We start from the raw sequence: 17,649 nt of genomic DNA on the forward strand, positions 1-17,649 counted from the left end.
TTGTGATCACTAGTCAGTGACCTACCAACTAGTGGAAGCAAAATATTCTTCTTCACCCTGCCTAGTTCTGAACACCTCAATAACGGTAACCTCTGAATTATCAGTGTTCCAACGGGGATATATGACACTTTTTTCTCTGTCTTGAACATGATAAATTGAAACTCCCCGCTCTGCAGAGACTTTGGCAGCTGTTTCATCTGAATCCATCCTTTCTGTTTGTTCCATATTTACCATAATGATTGCAATAGTTGGAAAGTTGAATTGTCCTTTATGTTCCTTCATTTCATTAGGAATATTATATTGAGTGTCGGAGTCTTAGCAGTGTGGAAGATCAGAAGGAACTTGGGGTCCGGGTCCGTAGGACTCTCAAATTGGCTTTGCAGGTGGAGGATGTGGTTAAGAAGGTGTACTGGCCTTCATTAATCGAGGGATTGAGTTTAGGAGTTGGGAGATAATGCTGCAACTTTGTAAGACTCTACTCAGACCCCACTTGGAGTACTGTGCGCAGTTTTGGTCGCCTCACTACAGGAAGGATGTGGAAGCTATTGAGAGGATGCAGAGGAGATTTACAAGGATGTTGCCTGGATTGGGAGGCATGCCTTATGAAGTTAGGTTGAGGGAGCTGGGACTCTTCTCCCTGGAGAGACGAAGGTTGAGAGGCAACCTGATAGAGGTTTATAAAATGTTGAGAGGAATAGATAGGGTGGATTCTCGGAGGCTATTTCCCAGGGCTGAAATGGTCGCTACGAGAGGACACAGGGTTTAAGGTGCTGGGGAGCAGGTACAGAGGAGATGTCAGGGGTAAGTTTTTCACTCAGAGGGTGGTGAGTGAGTGGAATCGGTGGTGGTGGAGGTGAATTTGATAGGGTCTTTTAAGAGATTTCTGGATGCGTACGTGGGATTTAATAGGATTGAAGGTTATAAGTAAGCCTAGTAGGTAGGGATATCATCGGCGCAACTTGTGGGCTGAAGGGCCTGTAGTTTTTCTATGTTCTATGTTCAAAGATGTGCGGGTTCAGTGAATTGGCCATGCTAACATGTCCCTCAGTCTACCGGAACAGGCGCCGGAATGTGGTGACACGGGGATTTTCACAGTAACTTCATTGCATTGTGAATGTAAGCCGACTTCTGATTAATAAATAAACTTCAAGTATCGAGAGCCCGATAAAAAATGAAGAGCAGTATTGGCTCTCTGGAACATTTCTCTGGAAGATATCAGGCAACTGGAGAGAGGGGCACTTCACAAAAACCTTAAGGGGAGCAGTTAATTGAATTCCGATCACAGATATCATAAAGCATTGAAATTTTGGAATACACTGGTGTGGCTGTGTGCACTAGTGAGAATGGTGATCGGCACTAACTGAGCTTCACACTGCCTCAGCTCAGAGTGGAGTGGAAAGGCTTCTGAGCAGTTTCCCCCTCTCTCGTACAAAAAGACCCGCACTTGGGAAAGTTTCCTGTCTTTATGACGCTGTCAGAGAGCAAAGAACAAAGAAAATTACAGCACAGGAACAGACTCTCGGGGACTGCAAGCCTGCACCGACCATGCTACCCGACTGAATGAAAAATCCCTACCTACTGGGGGACCGTATCCCTCTATTCCCATCCTATTCATGTATTTGTCCAGACGCCCCTTGAAAGTCACTACCGTATCTGTTTCCAGTACCTCCTCCAGTGAGTTCCATGCACCCACCACCCTCCATGTTCAAAAAAATTGCCTTATAAGAACATAAGAGCATAAGAAATAGGAGCAGGAGTAGGCCATCTAGCCCTTCGAGCCTGCCCCGCCATTCAATAAGATCATGGCTGATCTGTCGTGGCTCAGTTCCACTTTCCCGCCCTCTCCCCATAACCCTTAATCCCCTCGCTTATCAAAAACCCATCAACCCACGTCTTAAAAATATTTAGCGAGGCAGCCTCCACCACTTCAACGGGCAGAGAATTCCAGAGATTCACCACCCTTTGAGTGAAGAAGTTCCTCCTCAACTCCATTCTAAACCGCCCCCCCTTTATCTTGAGGCTGTGCCCTCTAGTCCTACTGTCCTTTCTGAGCGGGAAGAGTCTCTCCACCTCTATCCTATCCATCCCATTCATCATCTTATACGTCTCAATGAGATCTCCCCTCATTCTTCTAAACTCTAACGAGTACAAGCCTAGTTTATTCAGCCTCTCCTCATAGCTCAACCCCCTCAACTCTGGTATCAGCCTAGTAAACCTCCTCTGCACTCTCTCCAAGGCCAAAATATCCTTGTGTAAGTGTGGCGCCCAAAACTGCACACAGTACTCCAGCTGCGGCCTCACCAGTGCCCTATACAGCTGCAGCAAGACCTCCCCACTTTTATATTCAATCCCCCTCGCTATGAAGGCCAACATCCCATTTGCCTTCCTGACCACCTGCTGCACCTGCAAGCTGGGTTTTTGCAACTCATGCACAAGGACCCCGAGGTCCCTCTGCACCGTCGCCTGCTGCAGTTTTTCTCCACGTAAGTAATGGTCCTTCCTACCATTATTCCTACCAAAGTGGACCACCTCACACTTGCCAACATTAAATTCCATTTGCCATTTCCTGGCCCATTCGCCCAGCCTATCTAGATCCTTCTGCAGACTCTCCACACCCTCCGCACAATTTGCCGTTCCCCCAATCTTGGTGTCATCAGCAAATTTCGACACCCTACACTCGGTTCCCTCCTCCAGATCATCTATATAAATGGTAAATAGCTGAGGCCCCAGCACCGACCCCTGGGGCACTCCACTAGTCACCAACCGCCAATCCGAATAGCACCCATTGACCCCCACTCTCTGCCTCCTATTTGAGAACCAGTCCTCTATCCACGCTAACACCCTACCCCCAACTCCATGCCCTCTTATCTCCTTTAAATCTTGAACATCAAACCTTGAATCTATGCCCTTGAGTCTTTGACCCTAGAATGAAGACTTCTGACTATCCACTCTGTACATGCCCCTTATTATCTTATAGATTTCTATCAGGTCGTGCCTCAACCTCCAGTAGGAACAACCAAGTTTTTCCACCCTCTCCTCATAGCTAATGCCTTCCAAACAAGGCAATACCCTGGTATTTTTTTTTCTGGACCCTCTCCAAAGCCTCCACACCTTTCTGGGAGTGTGGAGACCAGAATTGAACGCTATATTCCAAGTGCGGCCTAAATAATCTTCTAACTCGGTTTTGTATTGTCATGTTATCACCGCAGCCCCTGTCAACATATCCTTGAGACTGAGAATATCTACTCTATTCTTTGTAGAGCTGCAAATTCGTTAGCTGTTTCTTGAGAAGCGTTATTTTTCAACCGATGTGTCTGGAACTCCGCACCCTGTTAAGTCTCGTTTGCAGACTGTGACATTTTCCTGCGAAAATATTAGCTGCGCATTATCTAAATCATTATACGAGTATTCAGAAAGGGTCACAACAGTCGGGGAATCTGCCTGTACCATCCTGGAATGGGAAATAAGAATATTAGATACCTTTATATAACTGCCTTGGATAGTAGCAATTGTGGAGTCTAAAAAGAGGAAACACCCACGTTCCATCAAAGCCCCCAGATCTCAGCGTGTCCCTGGGGACGGTGGAGAGAGATAGATAGACACAGAGAGACAGACGGACAGGTGGACAGGCAGACAGACAGACAGACAGAGACAGGGATAAACTTAGAGAGAAATGGAGACATAGATGGAGATCAGTATGGGTTTTCTTTGAAACACAACCATCAAAGTTGACCCCTCATCCAGTAAGTGTTGCAGCAATTCATTGCATCTGAACATAGAACGTAGAACACTACAGCACAAACAGGCCTTTCAGCCCACAAGTTACGCTGATCCTATCCCCACTGACCAGGGCTATCTATAACCCTCAATCCCATTAGATCCCATATACTCATCCAGAAGTCTTTTAAAAGACCCCAGCGAGTTCGCCTCCACCACCGATGGCAGCCAATTCCACTCACTCACCACCCTCTGAGTGAAAAACGTACCCCTAACATCACTTCTGTACTTGCCTCCCCGCACCTTAAACCTGTGTCCTCTCGTAGCGACCATTTCAGCCCTGGGAAATAGCCTCTGAGAATCCACCCTATCTATACCTCCCAACATTTTATAAACCTCTATCAGGTCGCCTCTCAACCTTCGTCTCTCCAGGGAGAAGAGTCCCAGCTCCCTCAACCTATCCTCATAAGGCATGCCTCCCAATCCAGGCAACATCCTTGTAAATCTAAACCTGTTTCACAATTCCCTTTTATCTCCGATTATCCTCATATGAAACCAATTGCTTAATAAATGATTTGTTTAAATGACAGGAGATGTGAACTGCCTCGAATCCAATGGAAAAGGGAGCCCTTATTTTCGACGTCTCGTCAAAAGGTTTGGTGCAGAGCCCAACTTACACAGACCTCCCCAACACCAGCAGAACTGATGAGATATCGCGTGACAGATATCCGCCAGTCAGATCTCTCCACTGAGTGACAGCCTCTTCCGTGGAAACAAACTCACTTCACCTGTAAACACTGATGATCTGTTTCTCATGTCTAAATAACGGACTGTGCTCATAAATAAACGTCACAGCAGCAATCGCAGTAAAATACCCGCGTCTTGTTTGTTTTAAGAACATAAGAAATAGGAGCAGGAGTCGGCCATCTAGCCCTTCGAGCCTGCCCCGCCATTCAATAAGATCATGGCTGATCTGAAGTGGATCAGTTCCACTTTCCCGCTTTCTCCCCTGTCTATCAGAAACCTATCAACCCGTGACTTAAATATATTCAGCGAGGCAGCCTCCACCACTTCAACGGGCAGAGAATTCCAGCGATTCACCACCCTTTGAGTGAAGAGGTTCCTCCTCAACTCTGATCTAAACTGCCCCCCCCCTTTATCTTGAGGCTGTGCCCTCTAGTCCTGCTGTCCTTTCTGAGCGGGAAGAATTTCTCTACCTCTATCCTATCCATCCCCTTCATTATCTTATACGTCTCTATAAGATCCCCCTCAGCCTTCTAAACTCCAACGAGTACAGACCAGTCTATTTAGTCTCTCTTCATCGTCCAACCCCCTCAACTCCAGTATCAGCCTAGTAAACCTCCTCTGCACTCCCTCCAAGGCCAAAATATCCTTGCGTAAGTGCGGCGACCAAAACTGCACACAGTACTCCAGCTGCGGCCTCACCAATGCCCTATACAGTTGTAAATGCGTCTAGTTTGGGGGCGTTTAAGAGATCCGTGGATAGGTTTATGGATGGAAAGGGTTTGGTTTAGGTTAGAGGGTCATTGTTTTTTAACTGGTCGGCGCAACATCGTGGGCCGAAGGGCCTGTTCTGTGCTGTAACGTTCTATGTTCTATGTTCTATACAGCGGCAGCAAGACCTCCCTGCTTTTATATTCTATCCCCCTCGCTATAAAGGCCAGCATCCCATTCACCTTCTCGATCACCCACTGCACCTGCAGACTGGGTTTCAGAGGATACACTCGGTTCCCTCCTCCAGATCATCTATATAAATGGTAAATAGCTGAGGCCCCAGCACCGACCCCTGGGGCACCCCACTAGTCACCAACCGCCAATCCGAATAGCACCCATTGACCCCCACTCTCTGCCTCCTATTTGACAACCAATCCTCTATCCACGCTAACACCCTACCCCCAACTCCATGTCCCCTGACCTTCTACAATTACCTCTTGTGAGGTACTTTGTCAAACGCCTTCTGAAAATCCAGAAAGGTTTAGAACGGAGTTGAGGAGGAACTTCTTCACTCAAAGGGTGGTGAATCTCTGGAATTCTCTGCCCGTTGAAGTGGTGGAGGCTGCCTCGCTAAATATATTTAAGACATGGGTTGATGGGTTTTTGATAAGAGAGGGGATTAAGGGTTATGGGAAGAGGGCGGGAATGTGAAACTGAGCCACGACAGATCAGCCATGATCTTATTGAATGGCGGGGCAGGCTCGAGGGGCTGGATGGCCTACTCCTGCTCTTATTTCTTATGTTCTTATGTTCTAATTCTCAGCCATATTTCGCTCTGCGGTCACCAAGACAGTTCAAGAAAGCACAATTACTTTCCCACCAAAGCAAGAATCTCGTGTGTGTGTGTGTGTGTGTGTATCTCTCTGTCTCTCTCTCACACACACACATTATATATAATCAATTGGTCTTTCATCTTATCTTGATCAAACCACTTTCACACATTCCATCTTCTGAATCATGGCCAGAGAAATTCTGCCTTCCTTTCTTCTAGCAAACCTTTTCTAAAAAAAAAACACAAAAACTTACAAGCATGCCACACATATTACAAGTTACAATAATTATCATATAAACTAATGGTGACACGGGAAATCCCGCGCCGATAACCCGATGATTACAAATAGTATTTTCACAAATTCGAAATCAGTAAAACATTTGTTTATTTATGCATAACAAATAATACTCATGTGCAATAATTAAAATAAGTTTAAAACATACAGCTTGAGTGAGGCAACAACAGTAGTATTATGTTCTTATCAGCTACATAAAAATAGCAGAAGGATAAAATGTGAATGCAAATATATACGGAGAGAAGAACAGGCTCCTGTTTTCACTGTAAGAATGCTCTTTTGAACCTGGACCTCAGGTTTACCGCGTCATAAGGGTCCATGGTTAGCTATCTCTTGCGACACGCGGGGGCCTGGTCAGCAGGTTTAGGTGTTGGTCTGACGATGCTGCCTACATTGGGGGAAGAGTGTGGGGGGGGGGGGTGTTGAGCTCCTACCTCTTTACGTAAAGTATGTCTTCTTGTCTATTTTGGGCGGACCACACAGCTCCGGTGGCGATTGGAAATCCTGGCCCGTTACCTTTTGGATGCAGCAGATGGTGGCGGTTGCTGGAAGAATCGCCAACCTGGTGAAACCGACATTCCGAGGGAGGAACCTCAGGGGGGGGGGGTCACCAGCCAAGATGCTGATAGGATTTAAGGACACCAAAAAAAGTGACGAGCCGCCCCCCCAATCCCCAACCCCCCCCCCACTCCCATCCAAAACACAGCCAGATTCAAATAATATCGTGTTCTGTCTTTCCATTTCTGCAGCTCCACACTCTATTTCTGTCTCCTTGACGTGTTCCATCTCCCTCTCTTCCTTTCTCTCTTTGCCTGCCCCTCTCTGCCTCTCTCCCCCTCACTCTCTCCTCCTCTCCCAATCGATCTGTCGCTACGTATGTCCGATTCCGTCCACTTGGACCATTCCCCTTCCCTCTTCCTGCCCCCACCCCAATTTCGCCATCTCACTGACCGTTGCCTGGCTCACAAAGCAATCGATTTCGGGGGACAATTCGCAAGGTGGTCTTTATTTGAAGGGTGCGAGTCGTTAGATACAGTTGGAAACATCATTTGACAGAACACACTTGGAGTAACTTGCACAGTCTTTTGACGCACCGATTAATGCATTTGCCTTCAAGCCAGTGGGGCAAAGTATCAGCGGATTTTTTGTTTGGACATATAAGTTTTAGTTTTAATGAAGAGAGGGGTCGACCTGTTACAGTATTCACTTGTGTTGCTGTTCTTTGTGGTTATATTTTAGTTCCGAGGTTGTGTCTCACTGTTCTCCCTCTGTCATGCATACTTTCCATTTGTATCCCTGACTCAGCCTGTTAGCCTGTTGGGGGGGTGGGGGAGGGTGGGGAGAGAGATGCAGAGGAAGATTTAGCCTGCATTTCCTCTGTCTATGACCACAAGCGCACAGAAATACTTATCTGGAGATTTTCTGTCTCTGATAGCCAGCGTTACATTTCGTTTTGGGACTGTTTGTTGGGACGGTTAACCCGAGCTCTGCTTGTTATCGGTTGAAATTAGAATGCTATTGGGTGATTTGGTAATATGTAGCATAGAACGTTCCAGTGCAGTACAGGCCCTCTGGCCCTCGATGTTGCGCCGACCAGTGGAACCAATCTAATGACCTCTAACCTAAACTATTCCAATGTTATCCATATGCCTCTCCACTGACCATCTGAACGCCCTTAAAGTTGGCGAGTCCACAACTGCTGTAGGCAGGGCATTCCACACCCTTACTACCCTCTGAGTAAAGAACCTACCTCCGTTCTATAATTACCACCCCTAATTTAAAGCTATGTCCCCTCGTGTTAGCCATCACCATCCGAGGAAAAAGGCTCTCACTGTCCACCCTACCTAACCCTCTGATCATCTTGTATGCCTCAGTTAGGTCACCTCGTAACCTTCTTCTCTTTAACGAAAATAACCTCAAGTCCCTCAGCCTTCTCCCATAAGACTTTCCCACCAAACCAGGCAACATCCTGGTCATAATGAGGAGCATGGGAAAACACCTTCCTGGCTGTTGGCGCAGAGAACGGGGTTCAGGATTGGGGCAGGGAATTTTAGAAACTTGTAATGCAAAGATGTTGAGGAGAAAAACATTGTGAGATATCAAAGTTATTCCAATGTTGAATAACAGAGAGCTAATTCACAAAGAGTCCGGATTTTGCGCATCCAAGACACATTCCCAAAGGCGAGCGACACTAAGTTTCATCAGATTACAGGTGACAATGTTATTCTTATTGAATTTACAGTCTTTCACTCAAGGCAGGATGTCAGTGATAAGTCAAGGAGAAAGAAGGAGGGATCATGAGGGACATAAAAAACAAAGACACAATGGCGGTAACACAATGAATTTTAATATAAACCCTGATTAGTATTCGAGAGCTATGAATGGATCTGGATGAGAGCCATGCTACACAGAGTAACATAAGAACATAAGAACATAAGAAATAGTAGCAGGAGTAGGCCATCTAGCTCCTCGAGCCTGCCCCGCCATTCAATAAGATCATGGCTGATCTGTCGTGTCTCAGTTCCACATTCCCGCCCTCTCCCCATAACCCTTAATCCCCTCGCTTATCAAAAACCCATCAACCCACGTCTTAAAAATATTTAGCGAGGCAGCCTCCACCACTTCAACGGGCAGAGAATTCCAGAGATTCACCACCCTTTGAGTGAAGAAGTTCCTCCTCAACTCCGTTCTAAACCGCCCCCCCTTTATCTTGAGGCTGTGCCCCCTAGTCCTACTGTCCTTTCTGAGCGGGAAGAGTCTCTCCACCTCTATCCTATCCATCCCATTCATCATCTTATACGTCTCAATGAGATCTCCCCTCATTCTTCTAAACTCTAACGAGTACAAGCCTAGTTTATTCAGCCTCTCCTCATAGCTCAACCCCCTCAACTCCGGTATCAGCCTAGTAAACCTCCTCTGCACTTCCTCCAAGGCCAAAATATCCTTGCGTAAGTGCGGCGCCCAAAACTGCACACAGTACTCCAGCTGCGGCCTCACCAGTGCCCTATACAGCCGCAGCAAGACCTCCCTACTTTTATATTCAATCCCCCTCGCTATGAAGGCCAGCATCCCATTCGTAATGGGGAGGAATTATGGAAAAAGGAGAAATGAAATCCGTCAACTTGTGCAGACAACTCTAAAAGATCATGGAGATACATATTAACTCAATCCCAGTACAGTGAAATTCAGCGGGTGTGCTTGTAAACCAATATTTTGACCTGTATGTGCATTAACAGCCTGAGTTAACATTTTCCTAGGACTACTTCTCTTGCTGCAGCTGTATAGGGCATTGGTGAGGCCGCAGCTGGAGTACTGTGTGCAGTTTTGTTCGCCGTACTTACGCAAGGATATTTTGGCCTTGGAGGGAGTGCAGAGGAGGTTTACTAGGCTGATACCGGAGTTGAGGGGGTTGAGCTATGAGGAGAGGCTGAATAAACTAGGCTTGTACTCGTTAGAGTTTAGAAGAATGAGGGGAGATCTCATTGAGACATATAAGATGATGAATGGGATGGATAGGATAGAGGTGGAGAGACTCTTCCTGCTCAGAAAGGACAGTAGGACTAGAGGGCACAGCCTCAAGATAAAGGGGAGGGCGGTTTAGAACAGAGTTGAGGAGGAACTTCTTCACTCAAAGGGTGGTGAATCTCTGGAATTCTCTGCCCGTTGAAGTGGTGGAGGCTGCCTCGCTAGATATATTGAAGTCACGGGTAGATAGGTTTCTGATAGACAGGGGAATTAAGGGGAGAAAGCGGGAAAGTGGAACTGATCCACTTCAGATCAGCCATGATCTTATTGAATGGCGGGGCAGGCTCGAGGGGCTGGATGGCCGACTCCTGCTCCTATTTCTTACGTTCTTATTTTTCATTCTTGGAATCAAACTCCTCACTCGCCTTCCTTGGACGTGACGTTCCTGCCCAATGCCTGTCCCGAGGCGAGGGAGAGCTGGCAGCGACCAGGAATGGAAAATCTATGGGTGATAGATTGCGTAATTGTGCGACACTTACAGATTTCAATCAAGTCAGCAGTTTTGCCTCCGTACAATAAATTCATTAACTCTGAAGTGTTATGCAACATTGAGGATTAAACACTTACATAAGAACATAAGAACATAAGAAATAGGAGCAGGAGTAGGCCATCTAGCCCCTCGAGCCTGCCCCGCCATTCAATAAGATCATGGCTGATCTGTCGTGGCTCAGTTCCACATTCCCGCCCTCTCCCCATAACCCTTAATCCCCTCGCTTATCAAAAACCCATCAACCCGCGTCTTAAAAATATTTAGCGAGGCAGCCTTCAACGGGCAGAGAATTCCAGAGATTCACCACCCTTTGAGTGAAGAAGTTCCTCCTCAACTCCGTTCTAAACCGCCTCCCCTTTATCTTGAGGCTGTGCCCCCCTAGTCCTACTGTCCTTTCTGAGCGGGAAGAGTCTCTCCACCTCTATCCTATCCATCCCATTCATCATCTTATACGTCTCAATGAGATCTCCCCTCATTCTTCTAAACTCTAACGAGTACAAGCCTAGTTTATTCAGCCTCTCCTCATAGCTCAACCCCCTCAACTCCGGTATCAGCCTAGTAAACCTCCTCTGCACTCCCTCCAAGGCCAAAATATCCTTGCGTAAGTGCGGCAACCAAAACTGCACACAGTACTCCAGCTGCGGCCTCACCAATGCCCTATACAGCTGCAGCAAGACCTCCCTACTTTTATATTCAATCCCCCTCGCTATGAAGGCCAGCATCCCATTCGCCTTCCTGACCACCTGCTGCACCTGCAGGCTGGGTTTTTGCGACTCATGCACAAGGACCCCGAGGTCCTTCTGCACCGTCGCCTGCTGCAGTTTTTCGCCACGTAAGTAATAGTCCTTCCTACCATTATTCCTACCAAGGTAGGGATGGGGAAGGAGACAACTCTGGCTGCAGTTTCCCTGCTCTCCTGCTGCTGGCGATCCCAGTATCATTCTGGCCAACTGGATTCCCAAATTTCATAACTTTACCTCTTGCCTAACAGAGCACTAAACATTCCAGAGAATATCATGCAACTCTGTGAATTTTTCACTCAGAAGGTGAGTGGAACCGATTGCCATCGGTGGTGGTGGAGGCGAACTCACTGGGGTACTTTAAGAGACTTTTGGATGAGTACATGGGACTTAGTAAGATTGAGGGTTATAGGTACGCCTAGGGGGTATGGATATCATTGGCACAACTTGTGGGCCGAAGGGCCTGTTTGTGCTCTAGTTTTTCTATGTTCTAACATTCCAACCACACACTCCAAAAACTACACCTGCCTCTCGGTGTCTATTGGTTGCATTGTTTATTAATAAACCGGATGATTGGTTTCACTGGATAATTCCTGAGGCTTATTATCTGCTCTCTAAATTTGGACTGTGTCACCCCATAGATAAACGTGTTTGTGCAGCAACTTAAGTTCCTCAGCATCCATCCAACTTGCTGAAATATGTATTCAGAATCGTTGTAGCCTCCGGGATCCTTCCCTGCCGTGTTGTAGTAGAAGAATTCGATAACCGTTACCGACCACAGCAAAATAAAGTTGCCAGAAATGGTGAAGAGCAGAATGATGGACTTCCTCCGACTCTCCATTTCTGGATCACTGCGATTTCCTGCCTTGCTCTCTCCCCTGAAGCCCTGACGGACCCGACTTGCCGTTAAGATATGTCTAACCGTCAGAGCATTGAGCAGCACGATTAAAGTGAAAGGTAGAAGTGGGGTTATAATAGTGTCAAACCAGTCAAATCCCACCCACGCTGGCTCTGTATAATAGTTAGGATTCATAAAACAGTACCATGATGTGTTGTCAATGATCATCCCAGCTTCTTGTGGGAAATAGAAGGGAATATTTTTTAAACAGATTAGGCTGCAGGTTGTTATTAGGACGATGGTCGCAGTTTTCTTGGTGCAATATTTTACTTTGAGTTCCCGGCAACAGATTGCTACAAATCGATCAAACGAGAAAGTGACAGTACACCAGACGGAACAGTCTGTGGCAGCACGGCTCAGGAGAACGATGACGCTGCACACGGGTGTCATATTCAGGAACGATCTCGGGAAATAGTAGTTACTGATCCACCACAGAATAACCTCATTGACAATAAGCAGCAGATCAGCCACTGCCATGGTCACCAGGTAGCGAGTGGTACAGGTAGAAAGGCCACACTTCCCCTGGGACAAGATCAGGATGGCCAGTAGATTAACTGTAAGGAAGAGAGAAGTGAAATTGAACCATGGGCTAAAGGCGAAATATTTACCATTAATGACCTAGACATAGAACATAGAACATTACAGCGCAGAACAGGCCCTTCGGCCCACGATGTTGCGCCGACCAGTTAAAAAACAATGACCCACTAATTATCTGCTCTCTAAATTTGGACTGTGTCACCCCATAGATAAATGTGTTTGTGCAGCAACTTAAGTTCCTCAGCATCCATCCAAGAGAGGGTACAGAGGAGATTTACAAGGATGTTGCCTGGACTGGGAGGCATGCCTTATGAAGTTAGGTTGAGGGAGCTGGGACTCTTTTCCCTGGAGAGACAAAGGTTGAGAGGCGACCTGATAGAAGTTTACAAAATGTTGAGAGGAAATAGATAGGGTGGACTCTCAGAGGCTATTTCCCCGGGTTGAAATGGTTGCTACGAGAGGACACAGATTTAAGGTGCAGGGAGGGAAGTTCAGAAGTGATGTTAGGGGTAAGTTTTTCACTCAGAGGGTGGTGAGTGAATGGAATCGGCTGCCGTCAGTGGTGGTGGAGGCGAACTCGCTGGGGTCTTTTAAAAGACTTCTGGATGAGTATATGGGGTTTAATGAGATTGAGGGTTATAGATAGGTCTGTAGGTTGGTAGGTGTTGATGTGATCGGCGCAACTCGTGGGCCGAAGGGCCTGTTTGTGCTGTAGTGTTCTATGTTCTATGTTCTAATCTAAACCAATTCCTTTTCGTCCATAAACCTATCCACGGATCTCTTAAACGCCCCCAAACTAGGCGCATTTACAACCGCAGCAGGCAGGGCATTCCAGTCCCTCACCACCCTCTGGGTAAAGAACCTACCCCTGACATCCGTCCTATAACTACCCCCCCTTAATTTAAAGCCGTGCCCCCTCGTGCTAGCTTTCTCCATCCGAGGGAAAAGGCTATCACTGTCCACCCTATCTAAACCTCTAATCATCTTATATGTTTCAATAAGATCCCCTCTTAGCCGCCTTATTTCTAGCGAAAAAAACCCCAAATCCCTCAGCCTCTCCTCATAGGACCTCCCCTCCATACCAGGCAACATCCTGGTAAACCTCCTCTGCACCCTCTCCAAAGCCTCCACATCCTTCCTGTAACGTGGGGACCAGAACTGCACACAGTACTCCACATTTCGGACGTTCCCAGTCCCTGTAGTCTCCTAGTCCAACCTATGCTTCCTAATTCTCTCCTAATAGCCTCATAATTACCCTTCCCCCAGCTAAAACTACTGACCCGAAGTTCATGCCTATCCCTTTCCATCACTAAGGTGAACGTAACCGAATTGTGGTCACTATCACCAAAATGCACCCCAACTTCCAAGTCTAGCACCTGGTCTGGCTCATTTCCCAGTGAATTGAAAAAAAAAACTGAAAAAAGTGATGCCTTCACCAGTTAGAAGCAAAAAGGAAATGAATGGACTCAAGTGACTGAGGCAACGCGGTGACACAGTGCTTAGGACTGCTGCTCCACATTACCCGTGACCCAGGTTCGATTCCTGGCTTGCGTGGAATTTGCGCATTCTCCCCGTGTCTGAGTGGGTTTCCTCCAGATGCTCCGGTTTCCTCCCTCAGCCCAAAGATGGCCATGCTAACTAGCCCCTCGGTGACAGGGTGGCAAGCTTGGATACCTGGGGATATGGCCTGATTGAGAGTGTGGTTGGTGCAGGTTCAGTGCAGACTCATCGGTCTCTCTCTGCACTGTAGAGATTCTACAAAACACAATCACCAAATTTTTTGGCAGATCATCAGTGATTAGTGTAACGCAAAAAAGAGCTCTAACGCGGTCATTACTGGGTCAACTGACCCAGGGGCAGGCAGGGGAGGAGACAGAGAAACATTCCCACAATTAATAATCATTATAAGAAAGATGTGGAGGCTTTGGAAAGGGTGCAGAGGAGGTTTACCAGGATGTTGCCTGGGATGGTGGGAAGGTCTTATGAGGAAAGGCTGAGGGATTTGAGGTTATTTATATCAGAGAGAAGAAGGTTACGAGGTGACCTACTTGAGGCATACAAGTCTGTGCCCTATATGCTCTGTCTGAGGCCATTCTCTCCATTCACCTGAAGAAGAGGGAAACCCCTCGAAAGCTAGTGAGCTTACCATCAAATAAATCGGATGGACTAAAACCTGGTGTTGTCAGACTTTTTATTGGAGAGGGTGGACAGTGAGAGCCTTTTTCCTCGGATGGTGACGGCTAACACGAGGGGACATAGATTTAAATCGAGGGGTGGTAATTGTAGGAGGGATGTCAGAGGTAGATTCTTTACTCAGAGGGTGTGGAATGCCCTGCCTGCAGCAGTTGTGGACTCGCCAATGTTAAGGGCGTTGAAATGGTCAGTGGATAGGCATATGGATAACATTGGAATAGTTTAGAACATAAGAAATAGGAGCAGGAGTCGGCCATCTAGCCCCTCGAGCCTGGCCCGCCATTCAATAAGATCATGGCTGATCTGTCGTGTCTCAGTTCCACATTCCCGCCCTCTCCCCATAACCCTTAATCCCCTCGCTTATCAAAAACCTATCAACCCGCGTCTTAAAAATATTTAGCGAGGCAGCCTCCACCACTTCAACGAGCAGAGAATTCCAGAGATTCACCACCCTTTGAGTGAAGAAGTTTCTCCTCAACTCCGTTCTAAACCGCCCCCCCCTTTATCTTGAGGCTGTGCCCTCTAGTCCTACTGTCCTTTCTGAGCAGGAAGAGTCTCTCCACCTCTATCCTATCCATCCCATTCATCATCTTATACGTCTCAATGAGATCTCCCCTCATTCTTCTAAACTCTAATGAGTACAAGCCTAGTTTATTCAGCCTCTCCTCATAGCTCAACCCCCTCAACTCCGGTATCAGCCTAGTAAACATCCTCTGCACTCCCTCCAAGGACAAAATATCCTTGCGTAAGTAAGACGCCCAAAACTGCACACAGTACTCCAGCTGCGGCCTCACCAATGCCCTATACAGCCGCAGCAAGACCTCCCTACTTTTATATTCAATCCCCCTCGCTATGAAGGCCAGCATCCCATTCGCCTTCCTGACCACCTGCTGCACCTGCAAGCTGGGTTTTTGCGATTCATGCACAAGGACCCCCAGGTCCCTCTGCACCGTCGCCTGCTGCAGTTTTTCGCCACGTAAGTAATAGTCCTTCCTACCATTATTCCTACCAAAGTGGACCACCTCACACTTGCCAACATTAAATTCCATTTGCCATTTCCTGGCCCATTCGCCCAGCCTATCTAGATCCTTCTGCAGACTCTCCACACCCTCCGCACAATTTGCCGTTCCCCCAATCTTGGTGTCATCAGCAAATTTCGACACCCTGCACTCGGTTCCCTCCTCCAGATCATCTATATAAATGGTAAATAGCTGAGGCCCCAGCACCGACCCCTGGGGCACTCCACTAGTCACCAACCGCCAATCCGAATAGCACCCATTGACCCCCACTCTCTGCCTCCTATTTGACAACCAATCCTTTATCCACGCTAACACCCTACCCCCAACTCCATGTCCCCTGACCTTCTGCAATAACCTCTTGTGAGGCACCTTATCAAACGCCTTCTGAAAATCAAGAAAGACCACATCCACCGGCTCTCCTCTATCCACCACCCTAGACATAGGTTAGAGGGTCATTAGATTGGTTCCACTGGTCGGCACAACACGGAGGGCTGAAGGGCCTGTACTGCGCTGGAATGTTCTACGTTCTACAAGGTGGGTGGCCCCACTAAACGTGTTCATAATATCACAATTTTAAATTAAACTCATTTTAAACGTTATTTATTCATTTTTTTTTCCTCTGGCATTACCCATTACACGCCAACCTCCAAATGAAGGCAGATCATCGAAAGGACACCTACCTGCAGCAGGAAGCCATAAAGTTGACACAACTGCCTGGCAGGGGATTAAGCCCAGCACCCACTACTCCCTCCCTCAGCCCCACCCTCTATAACCCCACGCATTTCCCATGGCTAGTCCACCGAATTAATCAGTGGGTACAATGGGTCAATTTAGCATTGCCAATCCATCGAACCGTTTAGACTGTGGAAGGACGCTCTGTGTGTGTGTGTCCCCCCGAGGATCCCCACACAGACACGGGAACCCGCTACCTGAGGCAGCAGTTCTATCCAAGATGCCACCTTTCCATCCTCCATTTTTATCTTGTGAGCAGCATCCAAATTTAATGAATAATTTAGTTGAAGTTTGCATGGTTGTCAGAATTTCGCACAGTATTGCACTAGAAATGATTGTGATTTTTAAAGAAAATGCATCGTTAATGATGCAGTTCTTTAGCACTCGACCTGATCTTGATAATTTAGAGAAGAACTCGGGCAAGGATTCCAGTGATACACGTGTCCAGCTGAAGGAGGCATCTTGTTATCGTAGAACCCTACAAGTGCAGAAAGAGGCGCTTCGAGTCTGTACCAGACACAATCCCACCCCAGACCCTACACCCCCATATATTACACCCACTAATCCCTCAAACCTACACATCCCTGGGCACTAAGAGGCAATTAGTTAGCACGGCCAATCAACCAAACCCGCACATCTTTGGACTGTGGGAGGAAACTGGTGCACCCGGAGGAAACCCACGCAGACACGAGGAGAATGTGCAAACTCCACGCAGACAGAGACCCGAGCCGGGAATCGAACCCAGCACCTGTGAAGAAGCAGTGCTAACCCACTGTGCTACTGTGCACCCCCTAATGCTTAGTAAATGTAAATTTCAAGCACATTGGCCATGTGGCTAAAACCCAAATGATAGATGTGAGCTGCGTTCATTAGATTTTATTTATTTAGTCATCAAGTCTGTTGAAAACCAGAAATCTACTAAAGCAAACTCTCGGGCATCACATATTCTCATTGAGGGGACAGAGCTCTGTGGCACAGAAACAATAGTAATGATTAATCTAATCTAGTCCACATTCCCGCCCTCTCCCCATAACCCTTAATCCCCTCTCTTATCAAAAACCCATCAACCCGCGTCTTAAAAATATTTAGTGAGGCAGCCTCCACCACTTCAACGGGCAGAGAATTCCAGAGATTCACCACCCTTTGAGTGAAGAAGTTCCTCCTCAACTCCGTTCTAAACCGCCCCCCCCTTTATCTTGAGGCTGTGCCCCCTAGT

The 17,649-nt window shown here is 47.2% G+C and overlaps 1 protein-coding gene across 1 annotated transcript; it reads right to left on the reverse strand.

Moving 5' to 3' along the window:
* Positions 1–11,592: 11,592 nt before the first annotated feature.
* On the reverse strand, positions 11,593–16,334 carry LOC145337318 (putative G-protein coupled receptor 139). Its single transcript, XM_080182118.1, has 2 exons — positions 16,331–16,334; positions 11,593–12,506 (listed from the first exon to the last, which is right to left on the reverse strand). The coding sequence occupies exons 1-2, from the start codon at positions 16,332–16,334 to the stop codon at positions 11,593–11,595; spliced, it is 918 nt and encodes a 305-aa protein (XP_080038244.1).
* Between the last annotated feature and the right edge of the window lie 1,315 nt (positions 16,335–17,649).

The sequence above is a fragment of the Carcharhinus amblyrhynchos genome, unplaced genomic scaffold (genome assembly GCF_965287045.1).
Source record: "Carcharhinus amblyrhynchos unplaced genomic scaffold, sCarAmb.v2.hapA scaffold_46, whole genome shotgun sequence".
In the NCBI taxonomy this organism is placed as follows: domain Eukaryota; kingdom Metazoa; phylum Chordata; class Chondrichthyes; order Carcharhiniformes; family Carcharhinidae; genus Carcharhinus; species Carcharhinus amblyrhynchos.